Genomic DNA, 20,364 nt, shown 5'->3' with positions numbered 1-20,364 from the left:
TGTGTCTTTCAGCCATTTTAGATTTCTCTATTGAGAATTGTCTATTTAGTTCTGTACCCCACTTTTTAATTGGATTGTTTGGTGTTTCGGAGACTAGCTTCTTGACTTCTTTGTATATTTTGGAGATCAGCCCTCTGTCAGATGTGGGGTTGGTGAATATCTTTTCCCACTCTGTGGGCTGCAGTTTTGTCTTGCTGACTGTGTTCTCTGCCTTACAGAAGCTTCTCAGTTTCAGGAGGTCCCATTTATCAATTGTTGACCTCAGTGTCTGGGCTACTGGTGTAATGTTCAGGAAGCAGTCTTCTGTACCAAGTAATTCAAGGGTATTTCCCACTTTGTCTTCTAATAGGGTTAGTGTGGCTGGGTTTATGTTGAGGTCTTTGATCCATTTTGACTTAAGTTTTGTGCAGGGCGATAGGCTTGGGTCTATCTGTAGTCTTCTACATGTTTGCATCCAGTTATGCCAGCAACATTCGTTGAAGATGTTCTTTGTTGCATCGCATAAATTTGGATTGTTTGTCAAAAATCAGGTGTTTGTAGGTGTGTGTGTTATTATCAGGGTTTTCAACTCTATTACATTGGTCTACCTGTCTATTTTTGTGCCAATACCAAGCTGTTTTCAGGACTATAGCTCTGTAATAGAGCTTGAAGTCAGGGATGGTGATGCCTCCAGAAGTTCCTCTATTATACAGGGTTGTTTTGGCTGTCCTGGGTCTTTTGTTTCTCCGTATAAAGTTGAGAATTGTTCTTTCAAGGTCTGTGAAGAATTGTGTTGGGATATTGATGGGGATTGCATTCAATCTGTAGATTGCTTTTGGCAAGATTGCCATTTTTACTATGTTGATCCTACTTATCCAAGAATATGGGAGATCTTCCTATTTTCTGGTATCTTCTTTAATTTCTTTCTTTAGAGAGTCAAAATTCTTATAGTATAGTTCTTTCACTTTTTGGTTAGTGTTACCACGAGGTATTTTATGTTGTTTGTGGCAATTGTAAAGGGTGATGTTTCTCTGATTTCTTTCTCCACCGATGTGTCATCGGTATATAGTAGGACTACAGATTTCATTTGTTAATCTTGTATCCTGCTACTTTGCTGAAGGTGTTTATCAGCTGTAGGAGTTCCCTGGTAGAGTTTTTCAGGTCACTTATGTAGCCTATCATATCATCTGCAAATAGTGAGAGTTTGACTTCTTTCTTTCTGATTTGTATTTCCTTGATCTCCTTTTGTTGTCTTATTGCTCTGGCTAGTACTTCAAGGACAATATTGAAGAGGTATGGAGAGAGTGGACAGCCTTGTCTTGTCCCTGATTTTAGAGGAATTGCATTGAGTTTCTCTCCATTTAATTTGATGTTGGCTGTTGGCTTGCTGTATATTGCTTTTATTATGTTGAGGTATGTTCCTGTTATCCCTGATTTCTCCAAGACCTTTATCATGAAGGGGTGTTGGATTTTGTCAAAGGCTTTTTTGGCATCTACTGAGATGATCATGTGTTTTTTTCCCCTCAGTCTATTTATATGGTGGGTTACATTGATGGATTTTCATATGTTGAACCATCCTTGCATCCCTGGGATGAAGCCTACTTGATCATGGTGGATGATTTCTCTGATGTGTTCTTGGATTCAATTTGCCAGTATTTTACTGAGAATTTTTTGTGTCAATGGTCATGAGTGATATTGGTCTGTAGTTCTCTGTCTTAGTTGTGTCTTTGTGTGGCTTGGGTATCAAGGTTATTGAAGCCTCATAAAAAGAGTCTGGCAATGACCCTTCTGCTTTGATTGTGTGGAATACTTTGAGGAGAATTGGTAGTAGCTGTACTTTGAATTTCTGGTAGAATTCTGCACTGCAGCCATCTGGCTCTGGGCTTTCTTTTTTGTTGTTGGGAGACTTCTGATGACTGCTTCAATTTCATTAGGGGTTATAGGTCTATTTAAGTTGCTTATCTGTTCTTGATTTAATTTTGGTAAGTGAAAATTGTCGAGAAAATTGTCCATTTCCTTTAGATTTTCCAATTTTGTTGAATATAGGTTTTTGAAGTATGACCTGATGATTCTCTGGATTTCCTCTGTGTCTGTTGTTATGTTCCCTTTTCATTCCTGATTTTATTGATTTGCATGTTCATTCTCGTTGTTTGGTAAATTTGGATAAAGGTTTGTCTATCTTGTTGATTTTCTGGAAGAACCAACTCTTTGTTATATTGATTCTTTGTATTGTTCTCCTAGTTTCCATTTAATTGATTTCAGCCCTCAACTGATTATTTCCTGGTGTCTGCTCCTCTGGGGTGTGTTGGCTTCTTTGTTTTCTAATGCTTTCAGTTGTACTGTTAATTCTCTTGTGTGATTTATTCTCCAGTTTCTTCATGTGGGCACTTAGCGCTATGAACTTTCCTCTTAGCACTGCTTTCAAAGTGTCCCATAGGTTTGCATATGTTGTGTTTGCATTCTCATTGAATTCTAGGAAATATTTAATTTTTTTATTTCTTCCTCGACCCAGGGATTGTGCAATTGAGTGTTGCTTAATTTCCATGTTACTTGACCTTTTTCCTTTGCTGCTTTTAATATTTTCTCTTTGTTCTATATGTTCTGTATGTTTGGTGTTTTGATTATTATGTGGTGAGGAGACCTTTCTTTGGTTCAGTCTATTTGGTGTTCTGTAGGGTCAGATGTCTCTTGGAATTTCCTTTTTCAACAGAATAACTAACCATAGTAAAGAAAACTTCATTTATTTTTCTTTAATTGAGGAATAAAAATTGTTAAAGCCTTTTGTTCACTCCTTTAATTATTACAGCTCAAATTTGTATTGTTTCCCAAATTTGTTTTGGCTGCTCTGGCATTTTATCAAAGAACATCATAAAGGTAAAAGAGAGAATTGCTTATATTTTCCCATGTTTAAAGCCTTTAAATTTTCACATAATAAATGTATGCAGGTGTAGCCTTAACAGCTTACTCACTAAACATATAATGCTTTTAAATTTAGAAACCTCATTTTTATGATTTTTATACTTATCTTTTACTTTTACTTCTAGGACAAGAGCTATCATATAAAATTTTATTTTAGTCCCAAATATTTTGGATGCTTCTTTTTGACTCCTTATTTGGTATATATCATCTGGTTATCTTAATCAAGATGGTGGTGAAGTTACATGGCTGTTATTGAAAACATCTATGTTTTTCTTTAAACAAGAGTAGAATCCAAGTTACATACACAATATGTTATAGTAGGGTACATTGTGTACAAGCTAGGAGCTTACATGTCAGAAGCACTTTTTTTTTTCTTTTTTGGCCTCTCAAGCATTGTTAAATCTAAACTTTAAATGTAATGGTAGCTATCACAACAGACAGACATACAAGCTATACATAAACACACACACACACACACACACACACACACACACACACACACACACACGGAGACACATACACGGAGACACACACACAGACACATAGACACACACACATACAAACACACATACACATAGACACACACATACAAACACACAGACACACAGACACACAGACACACACACACACACACACACACACACACACAAACACACACAACCCCCCCCACATGTTCTACTCACCCCAGAAAGAGAGCCCTTATCAGACCAACATGATGGTTATACCAACATCGAACTTGGTGAACTAATGAGTTTCTCTTTGGGGTTACTAACAGCGTTAAGGGGAGTCACTCTTCCTTAAATTTTTAGCACTTAGGGATAAAAGGGAAAATATCCTCTTTAATTAGTATTCGACAGTAGCCTCTAGTTATTGCATAAAAGGGCCAAAAGGGCCAGTACTCATCAAACATATTCTATAGCTTATGTTATGTTTAGACATTCTTGTGGAATAATCTTTCTGTATACTATGAAGATATGTCTTTGTCAAGGCACTTTTTAATTGGTTTAACCAATAGACAGGCAGGAGTTAGCCAGGCAGGAAATCCAAACAGGAATGGAGAAATGTAGTAGGTGGAGTCAGGGAGATGACTTGAAAGCTGCTGTGGAAGAAAGAGACCTGGGTATGCAGAGATTACGTGGAGATACACAGATTATAAGAAAGGGGTTAACAAGTAAGAACGAGCTAGACAATAAGAAGCCTGGACCAATGACCAAACAGTCCATAATTAATAGATTCCTGTGTGTGTTTATTTTGGATTAAATGCTGTGGGACCAGGCGGGACAGAAGCCTCTGTCTACATTCAGCCTTGCATATTTACTGATTCTGATGAGACATAGTCGTGGATAAGCTTGTAATGTTGCCTCCTTTGGCCCATTTTGCATATGAAGAAACCCTGAAACAGGGGCTACAAAATTTGTCAAAGTACTGGCTTATAAATAGGAGAATAAAACTTTTCTTGGTGTGTGATTTAGAAGCCAGTTTGTACATGAAGATTACACCAGGTAGAATCACAATGTCAATCAAATTCCTTTTTGTGAGTCAGTCTTGAAGTATTGCAGTTTCCTCTGAGATCATTACAACCTTGAAGGAAAACAGAAGTCAAACTACTCAAAATAGCTTCAGGAAGTCCCTCAAACTGACCAGATTCATAAGGTCCCAAATCCCCACAATGTTTATGTAGTAAGTGACTGCCAAGTGTCACTCTCGGACAAGTGCAGCTGCCTGGAAGGGGCAGAGACCAACTGATCCCCAGGAAAGAACACTGTGGTGAGTTGAATGGGTGTGGCTCCCATGGGCTCATGTATTTGAATGATTGATCTACCATTGGTGAAACTTTTTGGGGAGAATTAAGAGGGATGGTCATGTTAGAGGAGATGTGGTCCTGTTGGAGGATATGTGGCCTCATTTCAGTAGTTGTGTCAATGGCTTTTGTGTTCCAAAAGCCCACACCATCCCCACATCGTGCTCTCTTTTTGCCTCTTGGTTGTTGTCTCAACATGGAAGCTCCCAGCCTCTGCTCTAACACCATGCCTGCCTGCCTGCCTGATGCCATGCTCCTCACCGTCTGAAATTTTAGGCAAGCTTGTAACAAACTCTCTTCCATAAGTTGCCATAGTCATGGTGTCTCTCCACAGCAAAAGAAAAGCAACTAAGACAGACACTCTCTTACCCAATGAGGTGCCGGAAACGTGTTCATTGTGTTCCAGGGTTCCAGCTTTTGTGAGTGATCATTCATGTTCGAGTGGACTTTGGTGATGCAGCATCTCTGTGTCAGTTCTGAGCTTGTATGAAAACCCTCATTCCTTACTCATATTTCTATAAATAATCCCAATAAAACTCTAAGTTCAACAAGTTGGTGTTTGATGATATCTGTCCTTTGGTCTGTTATGCCCTGTATATCTTGAGTGAGTCCATGTGTGTCCTGCATCACCCCAGGAATTCTGCCTCACAATAACCCCACACAGCTGAATAATATAAAGTCATTTGTTTTTCTGATTATTTTGAAGAAAAGTTGATTTCTGCATGAATAACTTAGCTGAAAACAACCCAACATAGAACTCTCACAATCATAGTCCTGAGACCCTTCCTTCCTTATGCATATGATTTGAACACTCGTGTGTTGGCACACTGTGCTGGTCTCTAGGAATACAAAAGTGAGTAACAATAGGACATTTTTGTTAGTTTATTTGAAACAAAATGGACTGCAAAGCAAAAACGGCCTAAATGAAATAGGACCAACACACTGAGAAGTGTATTTTCCTGAATGAGATATGCTTGTATTTATCTAATAAGAAAAATGTAGACTCAAAACAGGTATAGTCATTGCCAGGTATAGTGGGCCATGCCTTGAATCCTGGCACTTAGGAGTCAGAGGCAGGGAGACCTCTGTGAGTTTGAGGCCAGTGTGGTCTATATAGTGACTGCCAGGACACCCAGAGCTACATATTAAGATCCTGTGTCAAAAACAAAACAACACAAAACACAAAGAAATAAATAAAAAGCAAATAGCAGCAGCAGCAGCAGCAACAAACAAACATAACAGGCACAGACTCTATAAAAGATGAACTTAAAAATTTTTATTGTTTATTTTTGGGTCAATGTGTGCATAGGCACAGGGTAAGTGAGAACACCATGGGGCAACTTGCTGGCTTTGTTTTTCTCCCTCCATTGTTTGGGTTCAGGTTGATCTCAGGTTAGCAGGCATGGCACATATAGCAGGAAAGTAAGAAGACAGAGTAGGCTGAAGACAGGCTTTGATCTGTTATTTCGTCCTTTTTAGGACTCATCAGTACAGTATAGCATATTATCAAAAATTAAATTAATTTGTTCTTAAAACTCAAGTGCCTGGAAATGATTACACAATTAGGCACCAGATGCTTTTAAAGAGGTTCAGTAATTAACTGTGTTAGTCTTTATTAGGTTCATTTCAAACCAGCAGAGTTTAATAGTTTGAAAGGAACCTCATAAAGAATAAAGTTTGGATGTCATACTCATGGATGACAGTCTAAAAAGGTTGAAATAAGAAAGTAATATGGCTTCCTCTTGGTTCATGCTTAGTCCACTGAAACTAAAATAGGAACATTTGAGAAGTCTGTATAAAAACATTTTGACAATGTCCATCATGTATTAATCACAGGGTAGACAGTATTGGCTTAATACTGTCTAGATATCACTTCTTTTGTCTTGGTTATTGAATTTGTAGAAGAATCATTTCCCTGGATTCAGTCTCCTCGCATGTTTAGGTTCCCTGAATTTAAGGTAAGGAACAAAGAAACTATTTTCATATCTGGTCATAAAAGTGGAGTTCATTAATACAGATACGATTATACTTTAGGTTTTCACACAAATACCTATTGAATTTAGAATCCATGTTTTCCCAAGAACCCTTCTGTATAATCTTCTGAGATTTCATCTTTCCTGTCAACACATCTTGTCATTGGCTTTTGATGATGATTTTAGCAGATCGGAAATGGAATAGCAACTGTAGATAACAGGTTACAAAGCATGTCTTTCTCAGGCATGTGTTGACACATTCCCTACCCAGGTTTTAAAATCACTGGCTCCTGTAAAGTATAGCAAAGGCTTGCTACAGATCCACTTCCTCTTCATGTAGACCCTGCCACTGCTGATCACTTTGTCACTCAGGTAGGCATATCCTCCTTCTCCTCGGATAGGAACCCTAAAACAACAAACAAACAAACAAACAAAATTTCTGCACATGCTGACACTGATTCAATTCAGCAATGAAATTTTGCCAACCTGCACTGCTGATTTGTAATAAGAATCAAAGAAAGGCAGAGCCCATGAGGAATCACCTGTACTCGTTAGACGTAGCATCCCTTACATTTTGGGGTTCAGTTTGAACACCAAACCTTTGTCATTCATCCATGTTGATGCTGTAAACTGTGGAGAAGGCATTTGATGGTGCTTGATGCCATGAACAGTTGAACTGCTGCCATGGGTGGCCTCAAAAGGTTGATTTTCAATTCTGTCTTGAAGTATTTTACACGTGTATGAAATGGGGAAAATCCAATTCTTAATAAATTCTGAATGGTCTTTAATGATGGATCTGACTGCGTCTGTGTTTCACTGTCCAGTGAAATGGCTCCATTTGAAGTGGGTAGCAAAGTTCCCATCCAGGAGCTGTCTCAGTGCTCTTTGTCCATGGGACTACAGAGGGGGTTCCCAATGCCCCTGGAGTCTCTGCTTCTGTGACAGGTGCAGCTGTGCAAACAGCTGTCTGCTAAGTCCGACTCAGGAGTTCTGCAGTGAGGATTCAGAGCCCTGGGCACCCATCCTAGCTTCTGTCTGCCTCTCACAAGGGTGTTTCTCATCAAGGAATAGTTTTCCATTGGTGAGGGAGCAGAGAACATCTACCCCAGATACCATCATCATGATAAAATTTTCAAGTGAAATCACACTAAGTAAATGCTTTGAAAATATGGCCACTAAAGGGGAATACTCAGAAGAATTTAAATTTGTAGCGGAATTTCCTGGGGGATCATCTGTTGCATATAAGCACACACCCTACCTCTGAGGGTCTCCTCCAATGTAAGGGTTTATTTGGTTTTCTACATTTCCAGTACTGTTGGCTCCACATGGCTCAGGCTTTCCTCTCCTATAGTCACAACTCACACAAACACAGCATGAACACAGTAGAAGGAAAAGTGGTTTACAAACATACAAGCTGTTATATTCAGTGTTGTCTGTCCACCTCCAAGGGTGCTGTGTTGACTCTCTGTGCAGGCCAATCCAGTGGTCAGAATCCCCCTTGTATCTCTTCAGGAAACTCTGCCATAAAATACAGAAAGCAGATATTTGAGTCTCATAGCTTCAGATGACCCTTGTGTCTCTGTTCTACAGCATCCTTTTGGGAAGGCAGCCGGGTATAACAAAGGGTCACCAACTTTGGGGTTCTCAGTGGATGCATTTTCATCTATCATCCAAAGTACATCATTGGTGACTATCCATCCCTGTGACTGGGAAAGTCCCTTGTTAACCAGTGCTTGCGGTTATTAATAGCTGTCACTTTCAGTATGGAATACCTGCCTGCTTGGATGAAGACTTACATGACTACCAGGAATCTCAGTAGGTTGTATGTCTGATGTCACATATTGACTAGGAACACCACATGATCGCATGTCTCTGGAGTACCTCAGAAGCAGTAAGTAACATTAGCAAATGGCACACACTAATGTGGTCCCATGTCCCTAGTGCCTACAGTAGGATCCTTCCTCATGTTTCAGCCTTAAGCTCCCTATTTCAAGGAATTACATACTCAGCATAACAAACAACAAACTAATTTCTGATTCTTTCTTACCAGCTCTTCCTGGCTCTCAAATATAGCTAGCTGGGCCTCCTGTGCCATGCAGTAGGTCTGGCTGAATGTCCAGTTTCCCATGTCACCAGAAAAATAAAAACATTTACTTCCAAATCCAATCCAGTGTCTTGGGCAGTCGGCATAGCAAAGTCTAAGGTTCTCATTGACCAATTTTTCTTTTCTCACTGAAAAGTAGACAGTTCATGAAATATAAGAAACATTTCTAAGTCTCCTGTCTTTGATTAGTTATTAAAATCTCAGTTGTTTTCTGTGTGCTTGGGCAGGAAGTTTTCTTACTGGTCACTAGGAGAACCCTTCCTAGCATGAGGGTCCTCAATCCAAAGCCTTTCAGTGGGGTTGTGAGGAAATGTTTTATTTTTCATCTGTGTATTTCGTGTGTGGAGACAGATTCTCGCTATGTCCCCTGCCTGGCCTGGATCTCACTGTGTGGATTGTACTCTTCTGGAGTTTGCAGTAATCCTGTTGGCTGTGCCTCCTGAGTACAAGGACTAAAGACACCACGCCCTGGACAAAATCACAAGTCACTAACCCATTAGGACCGTTTCTGATTGCTGGAATCCTATAGCTTCCTTTCCCATCATCCACTTTCACAGGATTCTTTTCTCTTAACCAAAGAAAGCAAACTCCTCCCTTGCCTGGATTTTATCATAGAGAAATGCCAGCCGGCAACTCGTGCCATGTCAAAATAGGTCTTCTACACCCAAACTTTGATGAACGTCTTCCTATATGGTAGCACACACATGAAATATATAGAAACATAAACTGGCTCTTGTTAAAGCTGGTCAGGATGGGTGACATGAAGAAACATGACAACAGATGTTAGAACCATGTGCAGAAATCGGAACACATTGTATTCCCACTGCTGGTAGGAATACAAACTAATGCAGCCAATATGGAGGTTCCTAAAAAAATTAAAAAATTGACATATCACCTGACCCATATATGCCATTCCTGGACATATATGGAGAGAACACTTCCTAGCCCAGAGAGTCTTCCAATCCATGTTTATTGCTGCCCTACTTACAATAAAAAGAAAGGGGCCTGACCTGGAGGCCAATCTACTGATGAATGCATAATGAAGACATGGAACACATGCGAAATCAAAGAATATTTCAGACTCTGACACCGCATGTGAGTGAGTGACACTGTGCTGTGAGTCTGTGACACTGTGCATGTCTGTGCTGTGTCACTGTGCATGCCTGTGCTGTCACTGTGCATGTCAGTGCTGGTTGGTGTCACCACAACCCCAGAAACTGCCTCAGAAAGGGTGAAAACTGCCGCTCTGGAGGTCTCTGAATGTCATCTTCCCAGGGTTGCTGAGCCCGGGCTTTGTCACACCACAGCCTGTGATGTTTCTTCTCTGCATCTTCCTGCTACACCCTAAGTTCCACGAGAACAGGAGTTTCTGGTGTGTTTTCTCTAGGGTCCTCCTAGAGTGAGTCCTTCCTCCTAGTGTAAGTATATAAGTAAAACAGACAATGGAAATGTGGACAGAATGCTGCAGAATTTGGAGAATGAGTCACTTACCTGACAGTGACCAAGCAATAGAAAGTACAATTACAGCTACAATAAGGACCACGTTCATTATATAGGAGCAATAACGCTTAACAGGAGACACAGGGGAGACGATTCTGGGAGGTTTTCCTTGGAAATTTTCATCTGAAAACAGAAATGTAAACACATCAATCTCAAGAATTTTTTAAGGAGAAAGACAAATTTACCTTCGAGTCATCCATAGATTTGCCTTGTACTCTTGTACTGCAAATGCCCTTCACAGAAGGCCCTGATCATAAATGGTGTCCTCAGCTCACAGAAGACTGGAGGAAAGGGAAACAGAATTTTTCCTATCAAGTCTTCCAGTTAATGAACCAAGAGCCAATGAATGAACCAGAAACAGAAAGAGTGAAAGTCAAGTTGAAACATCAACAATAAGAAAAATTACCCATAGATTTAGTTGTATAAGAATAGACCTGGGTAGGACTTAGTGGAGCATAATAGTAACAAAAAGAAAAACAAAACTAATGTGCCAGGTGTGGTGGCAGAGGACTGTGATTCTAACACATGGGAGGGTGAGGCCTGACTTTACTAAATAGTGAGTTTGAGGCTGAGATGGCTACATCTGACTCTATTCTATCTACATATCTGTCTCTCTGTCCATCTATCTATCTATCTATCTATCTATCTATCTATCTATCTATCTATCTATCAGATAATGTATCTATGATCTGTCTTTCTAACTATGATGAACCAAATGAAATTTTATGTATTAACAGAATAAGAGGATAAAAGGAGCACTTCAGTAGAGTCAGCAAGGCATGTGCACAAGTCACTGTAAATCCACAGCAAGAACTCTCAGATTAGGAATTGAAGGAATTTTCTCACTTTAAGAGGAGCTATCTATGATAAACCAAAACTAAAATTATAACTTCAGTCAGCTTGCAAGCATTCTTCTCAGTGACCCAGAGCAAGGCAAATATGTCTTCTCACCACTCTAGTGTGACTCTAGGGGTCCTAGCCAGCACAATAGGACAAGAATAAGAAATAACAGTAATGCACCATGGAGAGAGATAAAGTATTACTGTTCAGACAACATGGATATTTCTAGATAAAAATTTCTAAGGAGTCAATTAAGAGGTTCTAAAAGTAGCAAATGCGTTTACAATGCTGCAGGAAAACATGTCCATAAACAAAATAATTTTTATTTTCATATACAAGCAATTTTCAAATGCAAACAAGTACAGAAGGATAGCAATTCAGAGTGCTGCCATTATACATCTAACGAAACCTGTTCAAATCAGTTGCAGGAAAAGCAATAAGTGCTTGTACACTTTGAATCATTTTTCCAGTCACTTACTGTTGGGTTTTTAAAACTCTCAGTACATTGTAGGTGCAATTTCTTTTGAGAGAGAGAGAGAGAGAGACAGGCAGACACACAGACAGACAGACAGACAGACAGACACACACGCGCGCACACACACACACACACACACACACACACACACACACACACACACACAGGGGCAGGGAATTTGCAGTCCATTATTCATATTTTTATTCCCATTTAGGGACTAGAACAGAGTGTTTGTTGCAATAATCCAATTTATTTTACCCACCTGGTGTGTAGGTAAAGCTTTTGTTATTGTAACCAAGAAAATCTTTGCTTGAGACAAGGTCTCATCCACAAAGATTTTTCTCATTTTTTTTCTTAAAAATAGAGTTAGGTTCTAGGCTTCATATCTGGGTCTGTGATCCATTTTGAGGCAGTCATTATACACAGGGTGAGATGTGAGTCTCATCATGAAAACCTACGGTCTAAGCATCATTATGCAGATGAGTTTTCATCCTTTCTCTACCTAAGAATTGTCCAGTTTCAGCATCTGTAGTACACACACACACACACATACACACACACACACACACACACACACACACACACACACACACACACACATATTGTAAACCCACTGGTTTTTAAAAGAAAGATGAGCCAAATATGGAATACAATGATGCTTACATAGTAAACACATGCATTGAATATGCTTAATATAACTAATATTTGGGGAAATACAGCTTAGCCTTTTGTTAAAATGAGTCTACATTCACCTCCTGCCCTGTATCTAAGGGAAATGCCTCTGTTTACATAAAAAATACCCCTGAGCTTGTGACAAAACCGAGCAAATTACTCAGCACTGGGATAATGATTGAAAAAGAAAACTAGACCTCATGCTTACATCTGTCCATTTCTTATGCTGGTTAAATGCTCCTTAGCCTGCTGTCCCCAGAGGTCCCTATAGCAGGTCTTGTTGGCTAGCTTAAATATCCCTTAATGTATTTTGTACCCAAGGCAGTTTCCCTTTGGCCCACAAGATGGGTCTGTGGGTAAAGGTGCTTGTGTTTCAAGCTTGGTGACCTGAGTTCAATCCCCGGAAATGCACAAATGTGAAAGCAGTGAACCAACTACACATAGCTGTCTTCTGACCTCTATATGGCACATGTGTGTCCCCTCCTACCCACACTACCACCATTACCACCAAACTCGCAGACAACAACTACTGCTCTAGTGGCTTTCAAAGACCCCGAGGATGGAGATTGGTACATTGTGACCTCCAGCTTGTTGTTCAGGAGAGGGTTCTGAATAGCTCGAGCATCCCTGTATTTACTTTTATCTCAAAGTCCTAGCTCTGTAGCTTTTCTTTTTATAGTTTTCTTTCTCATATCCTTTCTTATCCCCAGGCAGATATTTAACCTATAGCCTCATAATGAAGCACTTACTACAATTTTTTTATCTGAATCCATACTGACAATACTTTTATTTATGTCCTGCTGAACTGTGGCCAAAATAAGAAAATTTATTCCGTTGGCAAAAGAGTGGGTGGTCTCTTTGCCAGCCTTTTCTATTTGCTAACTAATTGAGGTTTTGTCATCTACATAGGTGAGTTCCTTGCTCCTGAACCTAATATCGTCATGTTCACATATATTTATTAACTTCCCTAATCCATTCTTGCAAACACCATTTTCTGCATGATTTCTATTCTGTTCTTCTTTAAAGTTTTCAATTGCTCCAACAATCACCATTTCAATTCTATCATATATTTTTATAAACCAACCTTAAAATTATTAAGAGATTTCTACTATGCCATTACCACACCCAGTACAGACAAAGTGAAAGAAAAAGCTACCAAGAGCACAAAACAGTGTTACACTGGAGGAAAAGGATCACCACACAGCCAGTCCCAGAAAAGACAGCCGCGACTGCAGGTTCTGTCACACTGGTCCGTGCCAAGCATACAGGAGCTTCTTGTAGGGTTCTTCCCACAAGGAGAGCTATCCGAAAAGTTGCTCAGATGCTGCTCCCTGGAACAAAGCCATGGCTTCCACCATCTCCCACTTTTTATTTTTTTAAATGTTGCTTTTTAATGCCTCGGGTTGCAGAGCAAAATCGATGTACAGCAGTGGATGAGGACTAAAAAGAAAATAATAATTAGAAAGAAAACACCTCTACTAATAGCTACATATAGCTATTAGTATCTATATATCTACCCATATAGCTATAACTCCAAAAACAACCAGAAGAAACATAACTAGTAACAGACTTTAAAAGACAGGAAGTAACCTCTTCTGGTTATGTTATTATGGGCATGGGACAGAGCAGATATTTTATCATGTAAAGTGCGTATTTTTAAATTCACATCTGTGTTGTTCCAAATACCTCTAATAGGAGCCTGAATCTGATTCTAAGTGTATCGAGAGCCATTATATGGCAAAGGAGTAACACAGACCCACGTGTGATTAGAATGGCATGCCACAGTATGCCTAACCTGGATGTTTTGTATCTGAGTTCCCATATAGAGTATTCCTCTTCCAAACCATTAATTCTATCCACTATTCCTTTATCTGTAGATTCCCCAATAAACAAGGTCAAAGACACTTTGTTGGAAAGAGCGTTTACACGATGTGCAGTATGTCCTTGATGAACTAACGCAGTAGTAGAAGCTACCACAGAATCTACAATAGCTATTATAGCAGTAATGCAAGAATACGAGCAGCAATATAATGTTTAGATCATGAAAGAGCAAAAGATAACTGATCCAAAGCATATATTGCAGGATCAGAGTACCAGGGAGGAGTAAGATTCACAAGAAGAAAAACACAAGGAGGCTGATGACCACCTGCAAAGAAACAGGGCCCCGAGAACTATGAATACAGTTAGCAATAACACAACTCCTATGAGTCATACTAAAAAAGGAAGACTGACCAGTAACTGAAAAAGGATCCCGATGTCCTTCAGCTAATAGAGCAAAAGGGGCAACAACACAAGCTCCAAGACCTGAGACAACTGGGGCTGCCTGGGGAAGGGGGTAGTAGCAACTGTGTGTTTAGTAGCAGCAAATAATTTATAAAGATGTTTTTATGGAGTATATTTATGAAATGATCTAGTGTCAAAAATAGGGATAACCCATCCTCCTGAAAAACAATATTTGCGCGGAGGAATACTTCAGAACCATATTTGGACCAAGAAAAATATTGTCTAGTAATATTTAAAAATTATAATTATAAGCAGGACTTGAAACAGACCAATATATTACAAAGTCAGTAAGACAATGAAATAAAGAAGTAATTCCTTTTGTAGGAAATAGGCAACACAACCACGAAGGATTTGATTGACAGCTGTTGAATCACCGTGCTTGAATCTCAAATGCATTGTTACTGCAAGGGATCTGGCTACATGGTATTCTTAAAAAGCAAGCATGTAAGAGCAGAAAAAGCAAGGATGCCATTAAGTTGGGTACAGAGGAAAGGAGTGTCAACAGAAAGGAACAGGGTACTGTGTTTGGGCTGGGTCTATGGCTTGACTGTGATGCAGACTTCTAGGTTATATATGTTCTAAAAATTCATGGACATGTACAACAATGAATACATTTTACTGAATGTAAATTACATTAAAAATAGCTTCAGCTGTCTGGGCAGTGGTGGTATGTGTCTTTGGTCCCAGCACTCTTCCTGGTCCCTGTGCCCCGCTTTGTAATACATGTTCTGTATGTTCGGTTATCCCATGTGCTCCTTCCTGATGTGCACAGCCATGTGAGGCAGCCCCTCTGTTCTGTGTGAGATGATGAAACCAGCTCCACCATTCCACAGGGAGTCTATGCTGGAGAAAATCCAGTGTATATTAACGAGGGAGGAAGCTACATGGGTGGCCCGAGTTCAGGACACCCCCATGGGGCGAAGCAGCAGACTCCTGAGATGGGTTCACATCTAGCAGCTTTGGGCCTGGGTGGGAAGCTTCTCTCCCAATCTTAGCGCCTTCAAGAGGTGCTGTGAGGCCAGGGGAACATGAAGCTTTATGTGTCTTCTTCAGGATGTAAACTACAAGCTTGGAGGCGTTCTTCCGAGGTTTAACGTTCTGTTTTTGTTAGAGGAAAAAGGGGGAAGCTTTTTAAATGTAATTATTTTTAAGCATTAAAGGGAGGCTTCTCTAGGAAGCCCGAGGTCTGTTCTTAGCACACGAGAAGGCAGGAGTGAGCAGTTAGATCCTCTTGTTCAGATTGTCTGGAGTGCCAGGGTTATAACCCCTGGGAGTGGGCGGAGGCTAATGCATCAGGATCAGGTGATCAGGCAGGGGTGAGAGTGGGGATAGAGAGGGGGTGAGGGTGACTAAATTCCATTCTCAGCAGCACCATTAAAAATAGCCAGTACAAGCTGGGTGGTGGGAGTCAGAGGCAGGGGTATCTCTGTGAGTTTGAGGCCAGCCTGGTCTACAAAGAGAGTTTCAGGCCACCAGGGCTACACAGAGAAATCCTGTCTCTGAAAAAAAGGAAAAAAAAATCCTTCAGCTGACTTTAACCACCACATTTTGCTCATTTTCACAAAACTCCAAGATAACAGGGAGTCTCAGTTTACACTAAGGAAAAGCTGAGAGAGGACTGGATGCTTAAGTTGAGGAGGGCATGAGACAGAAATGGGCAGAGCAGATGTAGAAACAGAGGTCCCAAGGGTGAGAAATTCCAATTATACTTGGGTAGAAACTGGAAAGATCTTTGGTTCTGTCCAGGCTAGATTTCAGAAGTGACTGAGTTCCTGTTTCTTTTCTCCTAAGTGAGCTTCCTGCCTGGACGCTGTGTGTGAGGGTGTAACTGACACGAAGCATGTCTATTGAACGGCTTTGAAAATGGATCACTATATTTTCATGGCAGATACACATTGTATCAGTTCCTCACTTTTAGCCCATACAGTAAATAATTTGAGGGTATGGTGAGCAGGGAATGTTACAGTAGCCTCTGAGGCCATTGAAGATATCAGGGCTCCCTTGAGCCCAATTCCTCTTGTCAATTGAACACAATCGGCTTCTTGTCCTGTACAAATATGACACACCATTGTGTCCTGTCATAAGAGTTAGTCCTGCTGTGCCTGTCTCTCACCTGTCCAAGACACCAACCCTCAGGAAGGCTGATCCACCTAAAGCCATGCTAAAGAGGTGTCAGGAGAAAGTATTTCTCTACTGAGATAATGTGCTTTTCCTTCCCTGAACTCCACTCTGTGTGGTCACCGGTGGAGCTGCAGCCAAGCAGTGTGTGCAGCTCGTTGGCTTTTCTGAGTTGTAAATCAGAAGACCTGAGCTTCTCTGTGTTCTCTTTCACTTTAGAGAGAAACTGGTCAAAGCTAGACTTTTCACTTTTTCTCTGAACCTCCTCCCATGGAGCTGTCTGCCTAATGTGGGGTCCCCAAAGTCTCTGGGTCAGCATACACAATGTCGTTTGGATTTTGGCTCATAGAAACTTCTCTCAACCCTCTTTCTTCGTATTTGTACATTAAACAAAGATGTCTTTTGGATTCAGTGCATCAAGATTTCCACAGTGGCTTTCTTTTCAGTAAGTTAATATGCAACTTTTCCTTTAAATAGTTCCCCCAAATCCACTTGTGTTTTTCACTGCTAAAAGTTATTTATTTATTTACTTGCATATGCGACTTTCATTGTTTTCTTTCCTTACTTGTTGTTCTTTTCTGAAACTAAATCCTCAATGTCTATTATAGAAAATATCAGCCAGATGGTGGTGGCGCACACCTTTAATCCCAGGGCTGGGGAGGCAGAGGCAGGCTGATCTCTGTGAGTTTGAGACCAGCTTGGTCTACAAGAGCTAGTTCCAGGACAGCCTCCAAAGCCACAGAGAAACCCTGTCTGGAAAAACAAACAAACAAACAAAAAACAAAAAACCAAACCAAAAAACCAAAAAAACCCACCTACCACAACCACCACCACAACAACAATATCCCAAACAGTATGATAAATCCTCTGCCTGGGCTAACTTGTCTCACAGAAACATGGGGCATGTATCTGTTTATCTGTGGAGAAATGGGACTATTTGACTAAGTGGAAAACATCTACATTGTTCATGACTTTGATTTTTTTTTTTTTTGTAATTATGAACACTGTTTTCCAAAAAGCCCATTTTCTTTTACTAAAACAAAGCAAGCAGACAAAAACTGAAGTAAGGGAAGAGGGAAAAAAAGAATGAAAGAACAAAACAGTTGGCCTCCAAATACAGAAGACAGTTTAAAAGAAACCCTGTAAGATACTTTGTTTCCATAATTTTCCACAAACCAGAATTGCCAGAGGACTTGCTTGTATTGGGGTTCAGCCTCCCACTGCACCGCCCCTCCTCACCTGTCCTTTGAATCACACTGGATCTGGAAACCACAGGACCCAGCCCCACAGGGAACTTCCTTAGCTGAGCACATTGAAAGCTGTGCTGCTAGTTTCCTTCACTCTGGGACAGAAGGAGCATCTCTACAGCACTTCCTGTAACTCACCAGAGTGCAGATTACCAGAGAGTGGGCTAGCCACACACACGCACGCATGCACGCACGCACGCACGCACGCACACACACACACACACACACACACACACACACACACACAGGCACGCACGCACGCACGCACGCACGCACACACACACACACACACACACACACAGGCAAGCACGCGCACGCACACATGCACGCAGACACGCATGCACGCTTGCACCCACGCAAGCACGCACTCACGCACAGACGTGCACAAACACTCAGGCGCGAAAGCATGCAGATTAAAAAAAAAAAACAACAAAAAACAGAAGAATCAAACAAAACCTAAAAATCCAACTAAACAAAAATATGCTTTAGGTTCTGATAGTTGATTTACCTTGTTCATTTCTCTTGCCCAGAAATACTTGAGTGCTGTATACTCTGGCAGAGTAACGAATATACCAGAAGCATCCAGGCATCTCCACTTTTACAGAACCCCACCCTGACAGGCTAACAGGCAGCAGGCTCTGCTCCTCTGTACAAGCCTGGTGAAACTCCTCTCTGTCCTGTTAGTTTGATTCCTATAACATCAAATACATACCCATTTCTCCCTCCTGAAGAAGGTCTGTGTTAATGGACTCTGTCCGTAGTGTACACGTGGAAGCATTTGGAGCCACAGCAGGAGGCATCTGTGAGCCCAGTCTCAGATACAGGAAGACTGAAACTGAAGTCAGAGAGGAAAGAATGAAGGATTTCAATCTCAAGGCTTTCAAACAAGCCCACTGCTAACTCCTGGGTGGAGTGAGCCATCCACCACACCCACATCTGTAGCGCTCATCACTACCGGTGCCACAGTTTTAGCACCCCTCCTCCCGCTGGGCTGGGGCGGTGCCTTGGTTTGTTTGTGGTGAGCTGCCTACCATTCTACCTGAACCAGCTCCTACATAGATTAGGACAACTTTAATCTCTGTTATGCCTTTACCCTAGGACTGGATATGATGTTCTTGCCGCTTGCTCTATGTTGGCTTGCTGGGGATAGATTTTAAGTGTGTTTGTTCTTACTTTTCCTTCTCCTAGAGCATACTTGATATTGGCTATCTTTGTATATAGCTTCGATCAAGCCTAAATCTTTTTCTTTAGACCAAAAGGGGAATTGTAGTGAGATATCTACCCCCCCCCACCTCCACCCCAACACATCTGTAGCACTGACCATGCCCTTTTGGGAGATCAGAGGTACAGGACTAGATCTGGGGTCACAGGCTCCGGGGCACTCTCTTGTTTCCAGTGGGGTCACAGAGAACAGCTGGGTGGATCCTTGGAGCCTGTGGTGGTCACCCGCCTCTTGCTTAACTACAGTCGCCCCAATAAACTTCACTTAATCTGTACTGAGTCTAGTGAATCTTGATTCCCACGCGATACCCTGTTCACCGGGAGACTTGTCTGTTGACTCCCACCCCTCTAGCCTGATACCCCAGAACACCCACTCAAACAGTACATGCAGTTGCTTCTTGGAGAAACAAACTCACAAGATTACAGGATAGAAGATGGAGACACGGGATGAAGTGTACACAAAATGATCAGGACAGTGAAATGCATCATTCAACCAGGCAAAGTGGTTTTCGTTTTAGGCAGTGTTTATTTGTGTTGGAAACAGGCTCTCACCGTGTAGCTGTGAGTGAATCTCTGAAGGACACAACACTCATGTCATAGTGTGATAGAGGACAATAAAGAAACTCCAGGAGACTGTGTGTGTGTTTGTTGTGTGTGTGTGTGTGTGGGGGGGGTTAGTCCTCCGTCTCTACCTCCATTCCCTGGAGACTCTGCAGATCCTCATAGGACTCATTCTTTCTTCCTCAAAAAGTAAAACAGAGGAGGGAGATGGGGCGGGGCACAGCCCATCTTATGGAACAGATTACAAGGGAGGGCCTTGCCCACGCTCTGGGACTCTGGATGGCTTTTGGTGGGCAGCGCATCTGCAGACCTGCTAGACAAAGAAGCTGAGAAGCTGACTCTGGACCAGGACCTGTTGGTACACCACTATGAACTCTGGGAGATCCCGAAAGGTGGATCAACAACTCCCAAGTAATGCATCATCTGGCATTTCTCTGGGCCTAGCCTGTACCTGACTATTTAAAATTTCATCCATCAGCCCAGTCAGCCTGCAGCCAGATCGCCTGTTGATATATTGTTGTGATTTATTAAAACCACTGAAGATCAGAGAAGCAAAGCAGCCGAGTCAGTAGCTCTTACCTCTACCCAGCTGAAATGGCAATCCTGTCTCCATGAAGCCTCAGAGGCAAAAGCTCTCAGTTCCTGTCTCCTCCCTTTTGTTCCTTTCTCTG

The 20,364-nt window shown here is 41.3% G+C and overlaps 1 protein-coding gene across 1 annotated transcript in view; it reads right to left on the bottom strand.

Moving 5' to 3' along the window:
* Window positions 1–6,935: 6,935 nt before the first annotated feature.
* LOC100765032 (C-type lectin domain family 2 member E) overlaps window positions 6,936–20,364 on the bottom strand; it is a 31,378-nt gene continuing 17,949 nt past the window's right edge. Inside the window, 4 exon segments of the mRNA XM_035448738.1 lie at window positions 6,936–6,978; window positions 6,980–7,078; window positions 8,084–8,190; window positions 8,720–8,904. Coding sequence (XP_035304629.1) covers window positions 6,936–6,978; window positions 6,980–7,078; window positions 8,084–8,190; window positions 8,720–8,904 — 434 coding nt within the window.

This window comes from Cricetulus griseus, chromosome 8 (assembly GCF_003668045.3).
Source record: "Cricetulus griseus strain 17A/GY chromosome 8, alternate assembly CriGri-PICRH-1.0, whole genome shotgun sequence".
Classification (NCBI taxonomy): Eukaryota; Metazoa; Chordata; class Mammalia; order Rodentia; family Cricetidae; genus Cricetulus; species Cricetulus griseus.
This window is presented reverse-complemented; position numbering and strand designations above follow the sequence as displayed.